Raw genomic sequence first — 19868 nt, forward strand, 5'->3', positions numbered from 1 at the left:
TGCTCAGCATATACAACTTAGTTTTTTTGAATTTTTAAAATAAATTGTTAGTTTTATTATATGAAAAAATTAATTAAATTGTAAAGATAAAAAAAATGTGTTATTAAGCTTTATATTTATTACAGTAATAATTATTTAATTGTTATTATTTTTTAAATTAAACAATATATTAAACTATGTGTAACATCAGTTTATATTCTAATTATGTCAATTTTTTAACTTAGTTATTGGTCCAAAATATCAAATCACTTTATTCCTATCAAGTCTCACTCAAACTGATCATCTTTAATAAAATTTATCCTCCCAATTTTTTTTTAAAGGTGTTTTACTTGATTTAAACAAAAAGAATAATATTGAATTTAAAAAAAATATATATGAAATTAAGCATTTAAAAATAGAGGAATGAAATTTAATTTTATAAATAAATAAAATGATCAAAAACAGGAATTTAACCAAAGTTTTATTATTCTTAAATTTTTTTATAAAAGAACTAACAAAAAAAAACAAATTTATTTAAAAATAAACAGAAAAATTGTAGCGTTAATATTTAATAATTCTTACAGACACTGTAATTTATTAGTATTATTATTATTAATATATAATATATTATTATTAGATTCCATTTGGTTTTTTATTCCACACTTTTTTCTCTTCACTTCAATTTAAAACAGCGAGAGTGAAGTTCCTGGAATAGTTTCGCAGTAGTTGTGTGAAGTGAAAATGGCTGCTTCGGTTGTAGGGAACGCGACCACGAACACGAGCGCGGGTGTGGAGTGGCACGTGCGTCCTCCAAACCCTAAGAACCCAATCGTCTTCTTCGATGTCACCATCGGCAACATACCTGCTGGTCGAATCAAGATGGAACTCTTCGCCGACATTGCGCCCAAAACCGCCGAGAATTTCAGGTTCGCTACTCCGTTCGGTTTCTTAAAGCCTCTATTGTTCCTCTTTAGAATATATGTGATGCAACCACTGCGTTATGCTGATACTTGTTCATTTGAACCTTGGCTTCTGCTATCAAGTTGTGAATGAACTTCCACGAATTAGAAAAAAAAAACAGTTTCAATATGTTTTATGTGCCATAAAATATCTCTAGTTTTGATTTTGTTCCTTATAAATTTTTTGTTGGTTTTTAGTTCCTCCCTATTTATGCTCATAACTATTTATCTTCTGCTGCAACCACTGAGGGCTATGCTGATAACTATTTGTCTGTGCCTTGGCTTTAAGCATTTGTTGTTAGTTAACCTTGTAATCAAGTTTGTGAACGAGTTTCCAAGAATTGGATTGGAGAAAACAAAAAAGTTTAAGTATGTCTTTGGTTCCAGAAAGTATCGCGAGTTTTGATGCTTAGTCCGTAACTACACGTGCTTATATAGACCCTAACAAGGGACTGAAACTACTTCATTTTGTTCTCACTCCTTCTTAAATTATGTTTTGGACTTTTTTTTGTGGGTGTTTGTTTGGCATTCAGATTTCTTTAATGACAATCGTCTCCTATCAGTTGATGAATTTGGTTTTTGTTGTTTGGCAGGCAGTTCTGCACTGGGGAGTACAGGTAGTGAAACAGTCTTCTCCAGTCTATCCAACAATCTATTGTGGTTTTCCATCTCTTTTCGTTTTTGTTTTTATAACTTTGGATTCAAGAGAGTTATGACGGTTTCAATCTATTACTGTGCATTTTTTGACATAATTGTCATCCCCGTAATATACTTTGGCTGCTCAATTGCAATATAAGATTCTTAGCCTCAAAAGGACCAGATTATTTGCATTTTTGGTTGGTGGGTTTAGTTAACTAATACTTTTTATGATTTGATTCTATTGGCAGAAAAGCTGGACTTCCAGTTGGTTACAAGGGTTGTCAATTTCATAGAGTGATTAAGGATTTTATGATTCAGGCTGGCGATTTTGTAAAGGTACTTTTCTGGTCTGGTTTATCTCACTTTGACTGTAAAACTGTTGTAGACAGTTAGTGGGGTGACTGCTATTTTTGAAGATTTCAAATACAATTCCTTAAAATATTTATACTGCCCGTAAATACTCAAAAAGGAAAAATAATCCAAAATTTAAGACATTAATAATTTGAGTAAATTGTAAATTATAAATTAAAGCGTGAGCAACTCTCCAGAACAGAGGCAGAACAAAGCAAGAACGTGAGACAAAAAGTACTTGCATGAAAACTGAGTTGCGCTATGCAGGAGTTATTATAACCTGTCGAGTTTTTACAGCTCTTGAAACAAACCTCAAGAGCTAATGTTGTGTTGTAAGGCCCGCTTCTAGAATTTTCTTGTGATCCTCACGAACTCTTTTATTAGAAAAACACAATTTACAACCTCAAAGTTCCTCTTTCATAGATGATTAGATATTACTCCCACCCACTTCTTAAAACAAGTGACCACAAGAAGAAATTGTCCGAAACCACCATCAACTATCAGTTTTCCTTCCCTCACTACCAATATGTCCATTTAGATTCTTGCCTATAAGAATTTCTTTTTATCTTATGGAATGCAATTAACCAACTACTCCCATAACCTTTTCTTGCAAAAGTGCTTCCAATCTAACCTGTGGTGCGTAAGCACTATGATAATGATAGTCTTCTATGCAACCATTAAAGATAAGGTCTTGTCCATTCTTTTTTCCAACATTTCCTCACACCAAAGTTTAATGCCTGTATTGTATAGCTCCTTAGCTTTTTCTTAAACCTGATCAATTTCTTGAAGAGTCAGATTATATTGATCCTTCTCTAATTCATGGTATCCACCTCCAAAAGCTTAGTTATCAAGATACCAATTACCAAACCTGATCAAACACTTCTGGACATGCTTGGGTTTAAATTCAAATGTTGTTTGTGAATAGTTAATTTGTGTGTAATGTAAGTTAGTATTTCTGTTTTTCATTAATAGTTAGTACCGCTGTTCATGTATATGCTTTGATTGATCTATCTTTGAATTTACCTGAATGCAGTTCTGCCCTCCATTTTAATTTATAAGATTTGTATGGCTTGGATAAATATTGTCAGTAGCAACAATAGAATTAATCCTAGTTTTATATAAAGTCCTTACTAAAATAAATTGTTCCTTGGCAGGGTGATGGTAGTGGATGTGTTTCAATCTATGGACTTAAGCTTGATGATGAAAACTTTACTGCCAAACACACTGGCCCCGGCCTTCTGTCGATGGTATGTATTTGTTTCTACCTTCTGTCCTTTTGAGTTATAGTGAAAAAATAGAGACTCTCGATGGAGTGACCACACAAGGATAAATATGTACAGTATGGTATTATTTTCTGTGATGGTTGCAATTTTTATAAATAGCTTAACTGGAGCACTAATTGACAGTACATACATACACAAATGTACAAGACAGTTCCTAACAGGTTAACCTGCACAGGTTTTACATCCTACACACTGGAATCATACAATGGTTATCAATTTGTGAAATAGCGCCTTAACTGGAGAACTAATTGACTGCACTTACATATGCGAATCTACCTTAACGGGTTAACACAATTGTTTTACTTCCCGAACACTTTGGAATCATATTGATTTTTCTTTGCTAACTTCAACCAATTACAACATCAATTAATTCAAAATGTGTGGCTAAATTATGCATTTACTTGTTATAATATAATGTAAAGGATTAAGTCCAGTTTGTCTAATCTGCAGGCAAATAGTGGACCAAATACCAATGGTTGTCAGGTAACTTTCCAATGGTCACTTCCTTTTCCTTTCCCTTTTTTCAGTGGTAACGCTAAATTTGTCATGCTGTATTTTCTACTCATAAGTTTTCCTTGTTTGCAGTTTTTTATAACATGCGCAAAATGCGACTGGCTTGACAACAAGCATGTCGTTTTTGGGGTATGCTTCAATATCTTCTGTTGCATATATTAATTATTCTTCTAAAAGCAAGAATCTGAATTCAATTGTTCCTCAAGTTTTATGTCTTCATTCCTTCAAATTAAGATGCCGGATATTTGGGAACAAAGATTGCAAGATTTTATTAAATCTGTAAACTTAGAGTTCTACCTTAAGCCTGAGAGCCGAACAAACCAAAGCCACTTTCAAATTTAAGCTACGCAAGTCAAAATGTGAAGGTTTTTTGGGCATTAGTACATTGCTAATTGTTTATTATGCCAAATGTTATGGGAAAATGTGGTACGTTCCCCTTTGGGGGGGGGGGGGAACTACATGCCCCGCTCATTTCTCAGTTATTGTGTAAAAAGAATTTTAACCTGCCTCAAAGATTCATATGCACTCTTATTATGTGCCTTATTTGAAATGTTCCTTCTCCCAAACTTTTGATGTGTTGTGCATTTACAATCTGTCTTCCCTTTATGCAGAGAGTGCTTGGAGATGGCCTTTTGGTTGTGAGGAAGATTGAGAACGTGGCAACCGGACCCAATAACCGGCCAAAACTAGCTTGTGTCATTGCAGAATGTGGTGAAATGTAAATTTTAATGCAACTTCGCTAACAAACAATTTATTGAATCCTCTACACCAACTGCAATCACTATACAGATGTGGAATTTCTGCACATTGTGCCTCCTTGAAACTAAAAATTCTTGTCATGGGATTTTTCAATGTAAGAGTGGATAATTATATTAGGATACAGTTGAGTAGAACAGCTAATTGAATGGTTTTGCTCGATTATGATAGAATGGTCTTTCTGTGATGCATCTTTTTGGCCCAACACGTATGCAAGTTAATGGTTTGTGTTAAAAGTTCTTCTAGAGCTACTTCCTGGCACATAATTTCTAAAAGCAGGTGCAATATAGAACATGTATAGAGGAAACATTTACATCCTCCCAAAAATACCTTTTTAATAGTTTGTTTTTAATTAATATTTCAGAAGTATATTTATTAGACATTTTAATATAAAACTCCAACAGCCTATTTATATGGTTTGATTTTTTTTTTTAATTGTGTAACAAATAAACTCCCACAATTATAAAATCATAATATACAAATAAATTTGTAATAGTTTAGTTACGGAATATAAATATAATTATAGAGGCTTAATTACAAAATATATGAATGAACTTTCAGAAACTTAATTCGAAATGTTTGTGATTATGCAATAATCAACAACGATAGGATAAGGGGAAGAAGTATTAGCATATTTTAGAATAGATTTAATTCCAGATTTTCCTCACAATTATTATTATTTTGCAAAATTTATAATTTAAGTTTTTGTCACAAATTTTATAATTATTATTTTTCATTACATGGATAAGTTAAATATTAACAGAGCGATGATATACCATGAAAATTGTTTAAAAATAAAAAGATGTCGAAACTATGTTTCACAAAAATTGGTAACAAAACATTTTATTTTTTAAATGGTAACACTATTTATTACTCTGCTAAATTTTTTTAAAATCATTAAAATATGTAAAAAAAAAAAAGATGGTAAAATAAAAAAAAACGATAAATTCAAGAAATGTAGATAATTGTAAATTGAAAAAAAGTGGTGTACATAGTAATCCCCCAAAGGGGTGTACATGGCATAAGCACAAAGCCCAAATTCGAAACGATGCCGTCGAGCGCGTGCCCGTCACGAGTCTCTCATACTTCCTTTCTTCAATTTCTCTCATCGCAATAAACCAGTTGCAATTTCTAGGGAAGAACAGAAGCAAGAAACCCAAAAGCGAGCGAGTTGTCACTCAGCGAGTTCCGAGTTACAAGTTAGAAATGGCGAGCGCGTTTCGGAGCGTGAAGGTGCTTCCGAACTCGGCGAGTATGGAGGAGGCGCGTCAGCGCGTGTTCAATTTCTTCAGAGAAGCGTGCCGTTCTCTACCCTCCGTCATGGAAATCTACAACATATACGACGTTACTTCTGTCGCCCATCTCCGTTCCACCATAGCCTCCGAGATCCGCAAGAACATCCACGTCAGCGATCCCAAAGTATTTTTCATTTCTTTTCATTATTCTCTCTAATTTTTTTTTTAATTTGGTTTGGAACATTTTCTAATCTTCTTGTGAGCTTCAATTAATTCCGGTCTAAGGTAGTGGTTGAAGATTATTATTTACTTATTCATTCACCAATTCACCTTCAGTGTTAGAGATTTGATTTTGTTCGGTAAGTGCATTGCAGGAAGTTAGGGCTGAGTAATTACAAAAATTAATGGCAAAAATCTGATACGAAAACAGGAAAAAAAAAGTAGAGTAAATGCCCTCTTATTGGTGTTGTTTCTTGGTAAGGTAGAAATGATGTGATTTTTTGTTGTATGTGGTGGAAGCATTGCAATTATTGATTCAATAGGGTGTGTGGTTGTTTCTTTCAAATTACATGTGGAGCAGGTAGCTTGTTTTAAGTATAGGAATTCTGTAAGACTTTTATTGAAATATTAGAAAAAATATTAGAACGGATATTCGATAATCTCCCATTGTCTATAATAACATCCCTGACAATTTTTGTTTTTTAACCGAGTTTAATGATGTCATGTTTGCAACTAAGCTGTTATGGGATAAGGTTTTTGTGAAGTATTTTGAATGTATAATCTGGTCAACATTTTAATTGCCTGTTCTGTTAATGGAATATCTTTTGAAACATGCTGTATGATAATTCTTGTGTTCGCCATTTAGGGTCTGTTTGGTAAAGAAAAAAGAAATAAAGCGGATGAAAAGAGAAAAGGTAAATGGAATTTATCGAGAAATAAGGTGGAAATTAAAGGTGCTTGGTTGAAGAGAAATAGAGAGAAAATAAGGAGGGAGTTAAAGAGATGAATGAAAAATAGTTGAGAAATAGAATGGAAAAGTACTAGTGGACACCACTCTTCCATTCAATCAAACAATGAACAGTATTTCCAATCTCCCCGTCTATTTTCTCCGATGAAAAAGGGGCTTAATTTTCCACATTGAATTAACTTGTCGAGAGCAAATTGTACAAATTGTTTTACTTTGTAAGTTGTGGACACAACATTGGTTGAGTAAAGGCTAGGATAACGAATGGGGAGAGTTTTGTAATGGTTAGCTAAACTTATAGGATTTTCTCCTCTAATTCGAGGCGATACATTTCTATAATTTAAGGTATAAAAGAGAGGAGGCTGCATTTCTTTGATCTGATGTCTTGCAAATTTTAAGGTGGATGTCAGAAAATTATAATTTATGATTAACTTGGTTATCTCTTATTTCATGCCATGCTTAATTTTGCTATGCTTCTGCAAATTGAATTTATTTCTTTTTGTAGATAATCACTATCTTTTATCTGTGGATTTGTCCAAAGACATGTCAGATTCTTCCTTTGATCCTTAGACAAGATGAAGCTTTCAAGCATGAGTTTGTTATTTTTTCTTTACTTGGTCTCAGTCTTCAATGCAAAAAACATATATTCTACTTGCACATATAGTTTTTATTCAAATCCAGTACCTTATAGTTCAATGCATGGAAGACTTTGGAAATAATGCTTCAGTAAAAACAAGAATTATGTTTATGAAAGCTTTTAGGAATATCACTAACGTTGTGGACCTTCAGGTGATTGATATGCTGCTTTTCAAAGGGATGGAAGAGCTGAAAAACGTTGTGGACCATTCAAAGCAGAGGCATCATATCATTGGTCAGTACGTAGTTGGTCAGCACGAGCAAGTGCCGGATTCAGCCTCAAAAGACCCGGCCATCTCTCCCTTTCTGAAGAATTTCTACAGCAGCAATTACTTTTGAAACTTGGTCATGAGCTGTTCTGTTTCCTCAAATAAAGAGTTATCTTAAAATGTTTTTGTATGTCCATACTGGATGAGATAATGCTTTTGGTTTTGGATCAAACTACTGCATTCATTCTTCCTGGCTTAAGTTAAGAAAGTGATGTTTTTCTGATTGTCGTGCATGCTTGCACACTGCTGAAAATATTGTGACGTATAAGTCTATTTTACCTCATTTCATTTTACATCATTCCAGATTAATACACTGGGTAGCATGTTAGAGAAATAATATTGTATTTTGTGTAATAATTCCATGATGTTAGGTCACTACAGTACGCAGGTGCTAATGATTTTTTATGGAGCATCCTGTCATTGCATTTCCTTTAATTGTCTTTTACTGTTCGTTTGGTATTGCAGAAATAGAGGAGACTAGAAGAAATAGATGAAAAATAAGAAAGTATGTGCATTTGGTTGTGTAAAAATAGTTGGGTAAGGAAGTTTTTTTTTTTAAGATCTGTGATACAGAGTTCATGACAACTTACACATTTTGCTCAGGTGAATGTTGTCATGGATAATCAACAACTGAGAAATTAGGATATTTACTAGTTTATAGACAGGAAAAAGTTAACCTACTGTGTAATTGTAGTAGTCTTGTTCCAAACGTTATAGGAGTATTCTATGTGAATTGGTATTGGAAACAAGAGTGATGTTAATTGTTTTCTTTTCAAGTATCTGGCCTTTATTAACAACTAAATAAATTAGTAGATTCTCTTTCTTATTATTATCTGAGAAATGGAAGGCAGCATTATTTACCACTCTTTTGAACAAAACTCTCAATTGGTTGAAAATCTCTAAAACCTAACTAAATTCGAAAGGATTCTTAAAGTTGCTGGTTTCATGTGTAATATGGTTTCATTCCCCCTTTGGATATGGTGGATGTAGAGGCATGTAATGAGTCATTCATGGGAGGGAAATGGAGGGAATAATTGTTGTGTGCTCTATACAATGGAAAAATAAGAGTTTTGTCAAAAGAAAATCAGAAAAAGTTTATGTGAAAACATAAATGGTGGGAACACATAAGTGGAATGGTTATCCTTATTCTTGCTCATATTATGTAGTTTGCTAAAATCAATTGAATTGGTAAGTTCATTTTTTAAGGAATTGAATTTGTAAGCAAAAACGTTACCGATTATTTAATAGAATATCCAAGTTTTGTGCAATGTTACACTAAATTTTAGGGTTAATCTCGCTCTTTCCATAAATATATTGCTATAAAGATATATTAAAAAATATTTTTATTAGGTGAAATCTTACTCATTTTAAAACTTTCCTATACAAATAAAACTGTAATTATTTTGAAACTGAGGTAATATAACTTTAAACGATTCACGCGTTGCATTAAGTTTGTATAAGAATAAATGTATCCTAAAAGGAAAAGTATGATCACTGCAATCTTCCATAATTGTACACCTATTTTTGAAAATATTGGTATAAAGTGTATTATGAGAAGTGTACTTAAATCCCAATCATTTTCATTCTTAATCCTGCATGTAGTGAAGGGTAACACAGTGAATAAGCAGAGACTTGGTGTAAAGAAAAATGTTACATAGGGAGTTAAATAAAAGAGTAAAATCTAACCAATTTGTATGGATTCATGAGAAAACAATGGCAACTGAAACAACTCTTAAAATATTTCACAGCCAACTATATTTCTATGGAAGAAGCAAGGCCATTCAACAATTTCAATGGTGAATATTATTAGCAGACAACAAGCATACTTTGTGTCACCAATTTCGTTTCTAGACTATGTGACTCAATGAAGCACTAGCATCAGTGATACAAAGACTGCAATACAACACAAGCAAACTTGTCATAGTAAAACCTTTGGTGACCAAGTATTGCTGATAATGGATCCATGAAACTTAATTTAACACTATTTACCACGCCCATCAATCTCTTGGGCGAGCCAGCCAGAGTGAACTCAGAGCACGCAGTCGTGAAAAATAGTCATGAATAGCGAGGAGGGCACGAGCCGATTGGCGAGTTGTCAGAATACGGTGCATTTGTTGTAGAGTCTGCTGGCGAAGATTGTCAGCCTTACAATAAACACCATGGAAAGAGTCATAAGCTAGATATAATATGAATAGTGTTGGCAACGCTAAATTGCCATGAGTTCAGACAAAAGCAAAAATCAGTACTAAATATGCAAATCTAGTCACACAGGAGATGAAAATTCTAGTGTAGACCAGTTCTAATAGTTATGCAAGCACAACATTGCATCCCCTTCCAACCAAAAATCTTTTGTTAATTACACATATCTTGAAATAATCTCATTATTATCCTTTTGGCATGTTTCTCTTTTGACATTTTTTCATTAATTATATCTTGAATAATATTGTTGTAACCTTATTATAAGTCATATTTTTCAATCAATCACCAAAACCATACCACTGTGCCAAGCTATTTGCATACAAGCACAAGAAGAATGTACCTGTCGAATGAACCCTTCAAGTGTCCCTAGCTTACCCATGGCCATAGCCATTTGACCCATGTAATTTGCCACATTCCCTGATGAACCAGATGAGGCAGGTGCTCCGGTGGACAGTGTCTCCGCAAGGGACTGTTGCAGTGCTTCCATGCCCTGAGACAATGCATCTTCTGCTTGTTGGGAAGACTGCTGCAAGTTGGTGATACCCATCAGCTGCTGCTCTGTAAGAGGTTCCAATTGATTTGCCAGCAGCTGCAACACAACCAAATTTGTAAGACTCATGTGAAATGTAAATAAAATGATTCGATACGTCAGAAACAAAAAACTAAGCTGTCATAGTTATAAGAAACTTGTACTTGAGGTTAATAAAACACATGAGAACTGGAAAGATTCTCATCACGAGAACACATAAGAGAATTTTACTCTGTATTTTGCAACCATGAGAACTGGAAAGAAAACGATCAGCATAACCTCACCTTGAGGAGTTCAGATGACCGAAAACCACCAAGCCACAAAAAACACCTCTCAGCAGGTGTTTTCCACATACCAGACAACAGATGGAAAACATCAGCCTTTGCAGCAACACCTTTCATCCTAAAAATCTCATCATAATGTGCCAATATACCATCAACAATCATGCGCAGTTCGGTGTCACTTGCATGAGAATTTACAGCTGCTCTTAGCTCATTTATTTGCCGATTCTGCTCTTCCAGCCACCTTGCATATTCTGCATCAAATTGCATTGCCCCTGGAAAATAATGTAATGAATGATTGTTATGGTATGGATAACCTAACATAACTATGGATAACAATTTTACTGAAATAACTCATTACAACACAACAGACACATATTATATACTACGTTTTAAACACATTTTTCAATTCAAACAATAGCAACAAGTAACTTATTTTAGAAGTGAGATACCATTTCCACTCAATGTATGTGCTTGATCACCCGAGCTTGATATGAAGATCCCCTACACAGGGAGAAACAAGATATTTTGTTTAAAATTAAACATGATTAGCAGGAAGAAAGAGCAGAGAATTAGGCCCAATTTAGCTGAGGATTAACTAAAACCTCACCTGCTGCCTAGCTCGCTGAAGCTCTTGCTCTAGTTGGGTCAGCTTCAAACGACTACTTTCTAACTGTTGGACATAGGCCTATGTAAAGAAGCCACAGAAGTATGAGGAAAATGAGCTTAAGCCTCATGGTCTTTTGCCTTGCATTTGAATAGAAAGTGGGCATGTAAACATAATTATTTCTTAGAACTGCCATAGAGGCCAAGAAGGTTTAAACATTACAAACAAACCATTGAATCAACTATATAAAACAAACTATCTTGACAGAAAACACAAGTAAAAAAACTTTCTAGAAGCAAAATACTGAACAAGACAGCAATATATCAATTTCCAATTCCTTTTTGCTATGAAGCACCTTCTTCAGATTCCAAAACAAAAAGGCAAACCAATAATGAAGGAAATTAGTTTTTGACACATTGGTAAGCTCCAACAACATACACAAAGGACTAGAAGATATTGTTACACTAGAGCAAGGCATCCCACATCCTGGTGCAATGTATAGTATTTTCATGTTCTTTGTTGTATCTAGCATCCTATCCTACTCTTCTTACAATATAACTCGAATTGTTATGATGTTTAAGTTTAATCAATGAATCTAATATTGATATGTAAAAGAGATATTTTGATAAAAAAAGTACACATTTAACTAAAGATTATTTTATATGCATATTACATTAAATGACATCTATTTAAGTAAAAGCAAGTTTAAATAACATGAAATCACTTTTTATTTTTTTATTTGAACTTTTAAAATTTAAATTTAGATGATAAGGAGATGAAAAAAAATTATATTAATTTAATTTTTTTCAATAAAGATATTGCCAGAAGTATATAAAATAGGAATTCAGACTACTATAAACATTATTTTATATATCAAAAGATTATATTGTATTTCAAAAACACACATTGCTTGAAAGTAATATTGACCGCGTAACTATTTGTATTGTTTAAAAGCATTTAAATTAAAATTACTCAAATAGTATATAATGCTTATTTTAATGAATACATTAAATGAATTTGTTATTTTATATATCATGAGTGAAGCGTTCAGAATATTTAATTACAAAACTCAGATAAAAAATATTGTAATTAATTAAAAAAGATTAATAAATTAAAGTAAAGTAAAGTAAAATTTGAATATAAATTTCAGGCCTCATAATTTATAGACACGACTCTGATCCTAGCAATTGTAGTTGAATTCAGACCACATGCAAATATCAAATTTCATGCTTAAAATGACTAATTTTCAACATAGATATATAGTCAAACTATAATATAAAAATTAGGGCAATCTTCACCTTATAAACCGTCTTTTAAAGTAAAATTAAACTCAAATCCACTTTCTAAGAAATATGGTCATATTCACAAAAATACATGGCAAAGTGAGAGTTACAAAGGGCCATTCACTATTTATTTCCTATTTGAACAACTAAAAAATCAATATGACATAATAACCATATTTATATGGGGAAACAAGAAAATATACACATTTATATGAATAAATATTAACCGAAAAAACATAAGTAAATACAATGCATACTTTCTTTCTCAAACGGCTTTTTCTTGCAGCTTCACGGTTCTGGGCGAGCCTGCGAAGAGTCTACAATAATATTTAAAAAAAAATATCATCATGTAACAAATACCATATGAAATTCTATATACATCCTATATAATAAAATTTATAAAATATTAAACCTTTTGATCCGATTTATCTTTCGACCTGTCACTAGAATCAGAAACAGCAGCAAGGGATTGATTTCTATCAAACTGCAAACACAGGGCACATCAAATGTTAGATTATCAAGAATATCAGTTTCTGTGCTGATTTAAGGAACAGAGTTAAAACGGCTTAAACATTTTATTTGAACACACTTCAGATTAAATTCAATCATGCACATGGGCACTTGTTGAAAAGTTCATTCTGAACTGGTTGCCAAATTGAGATTAGGAACTTAAGATAGCTTCAGTTGAACAGTAAGAGGAAACAGCATAAGGTAAAGAAACATCACCGGCTGATTTTTGTCATCAGTGTCGACATCTGTAGAAATATCAGTCCTGGGACTGGCATCAGCCATGGCAGACTCCTCCTGATTATCTGTATTACCAACTAAAATAGTGTCAGGATTTGACGATTGAACCTTCTGTAATCGCAACCTATGCAGCTCTGTTTGATTCGTCAATGGACTTTTATCAAGTGAAGTTGGCAACTACATCAAAGAGAAAATACAGAAAAGTTGAAAATAACCAGCTAAAACTTCACCTTACTTACTAGAGCAGAAAGTTCATTGGGTGAAAAGAACTAGAGAAACTCACCTGACCAAGGCTACTAATGTGAACAGAACCCGGAGAAATTGTTTGGCTACTTACTTTTAGTGAGTTGTAAATTGGGTCTGAATCAATGATTAGGAAAAATCATTAGCAAAGGTAAGCCTATAAAATTAACCATGTTTGTAGCAAAAATAAAATAAATAAAAAATAATTAAGTTATAAACATCCATTTCTAGGTGTTTAGCTAACAGTAGTATCTATGCTTTTACAGGTCTTGGAATGAGACTATTCCTTTTAGTCAATGATACCTTTGCCAAGTATGTTTGCCTCCCAACTTGTTTTCGCTTAAAAGTTACTTGATAGTTAAAGGCTCAAAATAAGAGGAGCAAGGATATGGACCACCTTGATAAGTGGTCCCAAACGGACCATAACCATCAGATTAATCTAATAATCATATGATTGTCCACACCAATCCCCACCCCATCCCAAAAACTTCTGGCTACTGTACTGGAGGCAGTTTCTGACTGGCGTTCGGTTTTTTTTTTTCACGAGACTTTTCTCCCCTAATTTATTTAATGTCTCTACTCTTTCTTTGACCTTCATCCTCTTCTTTGCTTTCATCATCTCACTCCCCTCAAACCCCAATCCCACCCTCATATCTCTTGATTTCCTTTTCCTATTTTTTGGCAATCTTATCCATCTTTTAACTCTCCATTCTGTGTTAGATGTAACGGGCTTGGCCCATATCTTTGTATTTTCTTATTTATAATGTGCTCAATACACACAAGGGATTCAGCCTACGCCTCTTTCTATTTTATTTTACACTTTGTCAGTGTGATCTCAATAAAACTCCTCAAAAGTTTGGATCAGGCCTAACTCAATTTTTCCTTGTCTTGTTTCTAGCCTTTTAATACCTTGCTCAATTTTCAACCTTTTTAAGGCCTTACAACACTTCCTTTCGTTTCTTACTTTTCTCAAACTCTTATTCCACCAGCCAGTTTTCTTATCTATTGGTCCAAACCCTTTATTTTACTCAAGATTACCTTCCTAACTTTCTTAAACATATCATCACAAATGAGGTTACAACTACCCTGTGAGTTCCAAACACCTTCCTCCAATAATCCCTTCTCAAAAGTCAAATGTTTATCACCCTTAAACAGTCACTACTTGTTTCATGGATTTATAACTTCTCAGCTTTTTGCTTATTACTCTTGTGTGATATGACTCTCTTGCAATTACCATGTAATCCTTACAAAGCGACAGATCAGAACTCCTTACAAAAAAGATATCACTTTACAACCTCAAGATAAAGAAAGAGCAACCTTCCATAAATGCACAACTCCCTTTTTTTAGAAATGGTAATCAAAAACTAGACACACAAAAATAACAAGGTCTTATAAAGACAATTTGATGCTATCATAACATGAGATGATACAACATATTGACAGTTACATGTAAACTTTGTTATGTTGTATTGCAGAAATCTTACTTCCACTAAGGCAGACAGCATCCTCTACGCGATATGGCTGATCAAATGCACCAAAGTCAGAAACACGAAAAGAATCAATTGTGCTCCCCTCTGCATAGCTGAATACCATGCGTTGTCAGAATTATGCTAAAACATGGCAGTCTTTAAGTTTCATTTTAGTGAAAAAAATCATATAGAATAATAGAGGTCATCTATAAGTAGAACACAGAATCAAGTTTCCAAATTATATCCAAATCGATGACTTTCTTTCTAAAATGTTTATTCTACTCTCACTGAAACAAAGGCCATATTTCCAGTAAAAGGAGAAACTTGAGAGCACTTTTACTGAAAATGGAAAGGGAAACAAAATGAGCAAGGAGACGTGAAATAACAGAACACGTGAAAAAATAGTCTCAATAAGTGCAAAGGAACAGAGGTTAAACAGAGGTAACTTTTTATGGAATATTTTACACACGAAATAAAGGGTCAGAATGGGTTATTGAAGGCTATATGCCTATATCATGGTAATGACCCCATAGCACAAAGAAATTCGCTGGTGGCTGCTATTGAAAGCCACTCTGCTAGTTGAATTCCATTACAGTCAATGACCGTTCCACTCCGCTGCTCTGCTATTTGATAACAGTCCAGGATCAATCCACTCTGCAAATCCGGTATTGTGCCAAACCAACTATACCAAACTTTTACTACTCCAATATATCATATTTTTATCCTCCCACTCCCAACACTGTGTGAAATAACTTATCTAAAGATACTCATTAATTAATAGTAACCATGCACATACTACATATTATCCTTAGTCCTCAGGAATAATTTGCAGACTACTTTCTCTTACCTCGTCTACATATTATCCTTAGTCCTCAGAAATAATTTGCAGACTACTTTCTCTTACCTCGTCCAGCTTCTTGTATAATTTGTTGTGTGACGTAAATTTCCAATATCGTATGAGTGAAATTATGACAATCATGAAGTCATGGTCTTTTCTGTCGATTATTCTTAGCTTCCCAAAAAATCTCCAGCTACAACTCCCAAGATAAGACCAACACCTCTCAATTCAGGAATATATGCATTCACCTACGTACTTCTTTTGCCTACCTGAATTGACATTGTTAAACCTCCCTTGGAAAAACACTACTGTCATACTGACCTCAAACTCCTGAGTTTCACTAACAGAAAATCCTGAAAAGGTCCCTAATTCAGCATTAATGAAATTATGACGAGCTCCATTATCAATGAGGAATAGAATTGGGCATCCTTCAAGATAGCCTTCCATCTTCATTGTCTAATGGGTGGGTTTGCTCCATGAACATACATTATGTTCCATACCATTTCTGAATCTCCATTAGTTGTTTTTCTTCTACTGCCAAAAGTAAATCAGTAGTTAGTTTTCTTCCTTCCTATCTTGACAACTGTGGCTGCACATTGAGTCACCTATGAGTCGGACTGTGAAGCTGCCCAGACTTGGAACACAACCCTTTGTTTCTCCAATCCAATATACACAAGCTCGTCATAGGACAGATGCCACAGCCCCTTGAACAATCATACATCCTCCATATGAGACGTAAGTCTTATACCTTGCAATTGGATTGGATACTAACAGGATGTCCTCCCGCAATTGTCGGAGCAAAAAGTTTGTATATTGATCATTGGGAATGATGGCATTTGAGTAAGCGAAACCCATCTGACTGGGAAATCGTCTTAGAAGGATGGAAGCTCAATTTGCTTAGAATTGAGGCAACACTCACGGTCATCCCAAAAAAGCCACTAGATAGGCCTTTTCTTATCCTTGTGCCAAATCTAGAGAAGGATGAATGTGGTTATTGTTGTAGGTGTTGGACTCCCTTTCAGATCTCAGACTGGTATATGGCTAGCTGAAAGAGTGTTAGTAATGTCCTCACCTGGTCAGCAAGGATCCCAGCTTGGCAGGTTGATCTTTCAGCTGAGTTGTGTAATCCTTTAACATTGAATCATGACTCTGCTGTAACACATCCTGGCCTTTGAAGAGAAGTCTCAACATTGTCACACAAGTCTCCAAGGCATCAAAGCATTGTGAAGCCATGCAAGTTTGCATAGAACGAAAATCCCCATTAATCCCAAATAACTCTCAACAAAAGCACCAATTGATAGGTACTCACACCTCTCTAATGAAAAAGGGAGAATTATATGAATTGTGAACATAGAGAAGTACAAAAACGTAAGAGCAATACTTGCTCCCAGCCAAGGATAGCATCTCTGGCCCAATGAGATTCCAAAGGAAAATGAAAAATTGTTATCTCTCACATAAACTATGCTCATTATCAACTAACTTGTTATCCTTTCACTCGTATATTTTCTAATTTCAAATCTACAAAATGGCAGAATATTAGCCATCTTCCCACAAGTGCAAACTTACAAGTGCTTTATGGCGTCCATGGAGTATATGTATACCTATGGTGCTATAAACAACTGCTGAAGGTTTTGTGTGAAACCTTGAGCAACTGTAGCATTTGTGAGTGCAGTTGCTATGTGGATCCCTAGGCATATCTTGAACTGAAAGCCACCTTCACAAAGGATTGGGGATTCAAGAAGAGAGGTGCTTATATCCAATTACAAAGGCATGAGTCCATTTGGGCACCACTAGTTTGTATAGATTTATTCTAGCAAACTGATAATATAACAGAGCCTTTCAGTATTATTTACTCCCTATTCAGAACAAAAGAAACCCACGCAACCACAAATATCACAATGCTATAGATATTCTAAGTATAACCCAACATCAATAATGGACAAATAAACATCTCAATGCAAATCAGAAAGAAGCTTCTCATGTATCACTAGTGTAAGCAGACATCGCATGACACCTAATTCAATTAATAAGTAAAACCAAGATTCACAACGAAAATTCAACAGAAAGAAAAGAAAATTATTGAAGAAACAACGAAGATTTCTCCACTAATGCAATTCCTAAACCAAGAACAATTGCAAAGAGGAAATTTACCTAGAATTGGAAATGGGTAACTCAGAATTGAAGCTCGGCATTCCTCTTTCAGCTCCCTTGTCATCTTCAACACCAAAACCCCTGGTAGTTCTACTCCCCATACATTATTTTCACCATCACATCATCAATTCCCCAGTAGCTCAACAAAACAGGAAAACCTAAAAGCCCTAACCCAAAATAAAACAACAAATTCAATAACAAAATGGCTGCTTCAGTAAAGTTAAAACCAACTACTAGGAAATTCTCAGACGTAGCACAAAGCAAAACAGAATCAGAAACAAACATAGAACAAAACCAATCCTAACACCCCAAAACAGAAATTGCTATTACATCCTCAGAAACCATAAAGTGAATGCCAATCAGAAGAACACGGTGAATACCAGACACAAAGAAAAACAAAATCACAAACTATAGCAGCGCCAAAAACCCTTAAGCTGCAGAATGAACTCCCTTGAGCAAAAAATCACAAACTCGTGTGTGAAAAAAGTTCAAACTTTAGCACATCCGTGTGCACCCACAAGCCGCCCCCAACTTACCGAAAATGAGAACACAGCCCACCAAACCAAGTGCTCCAAAGTCAAAGCAACACACTTTGAGAAGAAAAAGACCAATTTGACACCACCCCAGATGTCCCAAATAAAAAATAATAATAATTTAAAATAAATAAACAAAAAAAACACCAAATCTAAGTTCAGCTAGATCAAATTTCAAAAAATCATCTGGTCCCAGTTGCACTAAAATCCACCATGAACATCACAGTATTTACTCATGCAACATAAAACTATAGTAAAAGATGAAGCAAACCCACCTTGTAATTCTGATGATGATGATGATGGTACTGTTCAACCTTGTATGTAGTTATTGGATTTTAAGATTTAAGTAAGGAAGGAAACCGATGGAAGAGAGAGAAAGAGGAGAGAGAAAGAGGAGAGAGAGAGAGGAACAGGGATGCTACCAATCTCTGGATGTCTTCTTCTGCTAAAATCTTCCACTTTCCAAGAACTAATGATTTCTTAATTAAATTTTTATGGTAAAGTTTTAGTGCTTTAACATGTATTATTATCAGTATTTTATTTCTGCTAATTAATATTTTTCTTTGACATTTTTATGTTGAAACAATTTTCAATATTATGTTGGAAGCATCTTTTCAATAGTTTTAAAAAAAGATAGATGATCAATTTTTTTTCCTACTAGAGATTCTGCTGGATAATTTTGTTTAATGCAATTGTGTTTTTTTGGACAAGAGAATTGGGTGTTAGTTCTTTTTTAAAATATATTTTTTTCTTTTAATTTTTAATTTATTAATTTTAAACTCCTCAGCTTGGTTATTGTTAATTTTCATTCTAAATTTTGAGAATTATATAATTTTGTTTAATTTTAATTTTGGGTACCTTTATATTTTATATTTGTGTTAATCAAACTATTTCTTCTAGTATCTTTGGTAAATATGTCAATTTCAAGATTCAATTGGATAAAGTAAAAGAAATAACATATATGTAAAATTAAATTAAAAAATTGTACATGTTTCCAATTTAAAGGCTACCATTATAGAAAAAAATCACATATTAAGAATAAAATAAGATCACTCTAATAATAAATAAAATTATCTTTCTAAACCTAAAAAGCAATCTTACTTAAAAAAGAGAATGATCACTGTTAACTACAATCCTTTATGGGGAACTTGAACAAGTATTTTTAATTAAATCAGAATAATTTATTGTAGTTTATTATTTGTGTTTATTTTTTTCAATATAATTGGAAATTATAAATTTCCCGTGTGTGTTGCTAAATTTTAATTTTAATTATTTCTTTAGTTTTATTCTATTTTATTTTTTATATTAAAAAGCTATTTTAATTATAACACAGTATTGGAACCTTTTATAGTCTTTTTTTTTAACTCTTGTCGATAAAACTAGTAGAAACTAACGAGTTAACAA

General features: G+C 33.6%; 3 protein-coding genes across 11 annotated transcripts; 2 read left to right on the top strand and 1 right to left on the bottom strand.

The window, feature by feature from the left end:
• The first annotated feature begins 625 nt into the window (after positions 1 to 625).
• Positions 626 to 4671, top strand: LOC137811346 (Cyclophilin-like peptidyl-prolyl cis-trans isomerase family protein). Its single transcript, XM_068613043.1, has 7 exons — positions 626 to 905; positions 1532 to 1555; positions 1826 to 1913; positions 3083 to 3175; positions 3662 to 3694; positions 3797 to 3853; positions 4336 to 4671. The coding sequence occupies exons 1-7, from the start codon at positions 721 to 723 to the stop codon at positions 4444 to 4446; spliced, it is 591 nt and encodes a 196-aa protein (XP_068469144.1). The 5' UTR covers positions 626 to 720; the 3' UTR covers positions 4447 to 4671.
• An 833-nt stretch (positions 4672 to 5504) lies between these two features.
• Positions 5505 to 7941, top strand: LOC137811355 (LYR family of Fe/S cluster biogenesis protein). Its single transcript, XM_068613055.1, has 2 exons — positions 5505 to 5899; positions 7469 to 7941. The coding sequence occupies exons 1-2, from the start codon at positions 5687 to 5689 to the stop codon at positions 7652 to 7654; spliced, it is 399 nt and encodes a 132-aa protein (XP_068469156.1). The 5' UTR covers positions 5505 to 5686; the 3' UTR covers positions 7655 to 7941.
• A 1375-nt stretch (positions 7942 to 9316) lies between these two features.
• LOC137834763 (transcription factor TGA6) lies at positions 9317 to 19172 on the bottom strand. Of its 9 annotated transcripts, none has more exons than XM_068642976.2 (12): positions 18740 to 19172; positions 17932 to 18098; positions 14958 to 15055; positions 13514 to 13590; positions 13210 to 13407; positions 12896 to 12967; positions 12741 to 12800; positions 11204 to 11281; positions 11046 to 11097; positions 10597 to 10868; positions 10124 to 10372; positions 9317 to 9728 (listed from the first exon to the last, which is right to left on the bottom strand). In XM_068642976.2, the coding sequence occupies exons 2-12, from the start codon at positions 18030 to 18032 to the stop codon at positions 9582 to 9584; spliced, it is 1404 nt and encodes a 467-aa protein (XP_068499077.1). In that variant the 5' UTR covers positions 18033 to 18098; positions 18740 to 19172; the 3' UTR covers positions 9317 to 9581. The 9 variants fall into 9 exon arrangements, with proteins under 9 accessions (XP_068499077.1, XP_068499370.1, XP_068499220.1 ...); XM_068643269.2 differs by having other exon boundaries at positions 17932 to 18089; positions 18740 to 18928; XM_068643119.2 differs by lacking the exon at positions 18740 to 19172 and adding an exon at positions 18468 to 18716.
• Between the last annotated feature and the right edge of the window lie 696 nt (positions 19173 to 19868).

The sequence above is a fragment of the Phaseolus vulgaris genome, chromosome 11 (genome assembly GCF_051622355.1).
Source record: "Phaseolus vulgaris cultivar YP4 chromosome 11, ASM5162235v1, whole genome shotgun sequence".
Taxonomy (NCBI): domain Eukaryota; kingdom Viridiplantae; phylum Streptophyta; class Magnoliopsida; order Fabales; family Fabaceae; genus Phaseolus; species Phaseolus vulgaris.

Excerpts from the sequence above, each read along its gene's own strand:
- LOC137834763 (XM_068642976.2), bottom strand. The coding sequence starts at position 18,032 with ATGGGGAGTAGAACTACCAGGGGTTTTGGTGTTGAAGATGACAAGGGA. Across the intron at positions 13,591-14,957 it reads TGCTGTCTGCCTTAGTGGAA|ACCCAATTTACAACTCACTA; the intron begins GTAAGATTTCTG and ends TCATTGATTCAG. Across the intron at positions 12,801-12,895 it reads AAGATAAATCGGATCAAAAG|ACTCTTCGCAGGCTCGCCCA; the intron begins GTTTAATATTTT and ends ATATTATTGTAG.
- LOC137811355 (XM_068613055.1), top strand. The coding sequence starts at position 5,687 with ATGGCGAGCGCGTTTCGGAGCGTGAAGGTGCTTCCGAACTCGGCGAGT. Across the intron at positions 5,900-7,468 it reads TCCACGTCAGCGATCCCAAA|GTGATTGATATGCTGCTTTT; the intron begins GTATTTTTCATT and ends GTGGACCTTCAG.
- LOC137811346 (XM_068613043.1), top strand. The coding sequence starts at position 721 with ATGGCTGCTTCGGTTGTAGGGAACGCGACCACGAACACGAGCGCGGGT. Across the intron at positions 906-1,531 it reads AAAACCGCCGAGAATTTCAG|GCAGTTCTGCACTGGGGAGT; the intron begins GTTCGCTACTCC and ends GTTGTTTGGCAG. Across the intron at positions 1,914-3,082 it reads AGGCTGGCGATTTTGTAAAG|GGTGATGGTAGTGGATGTGT; the intron begins GTACTTTTCTGG and ends GTTCCTTGGCAG.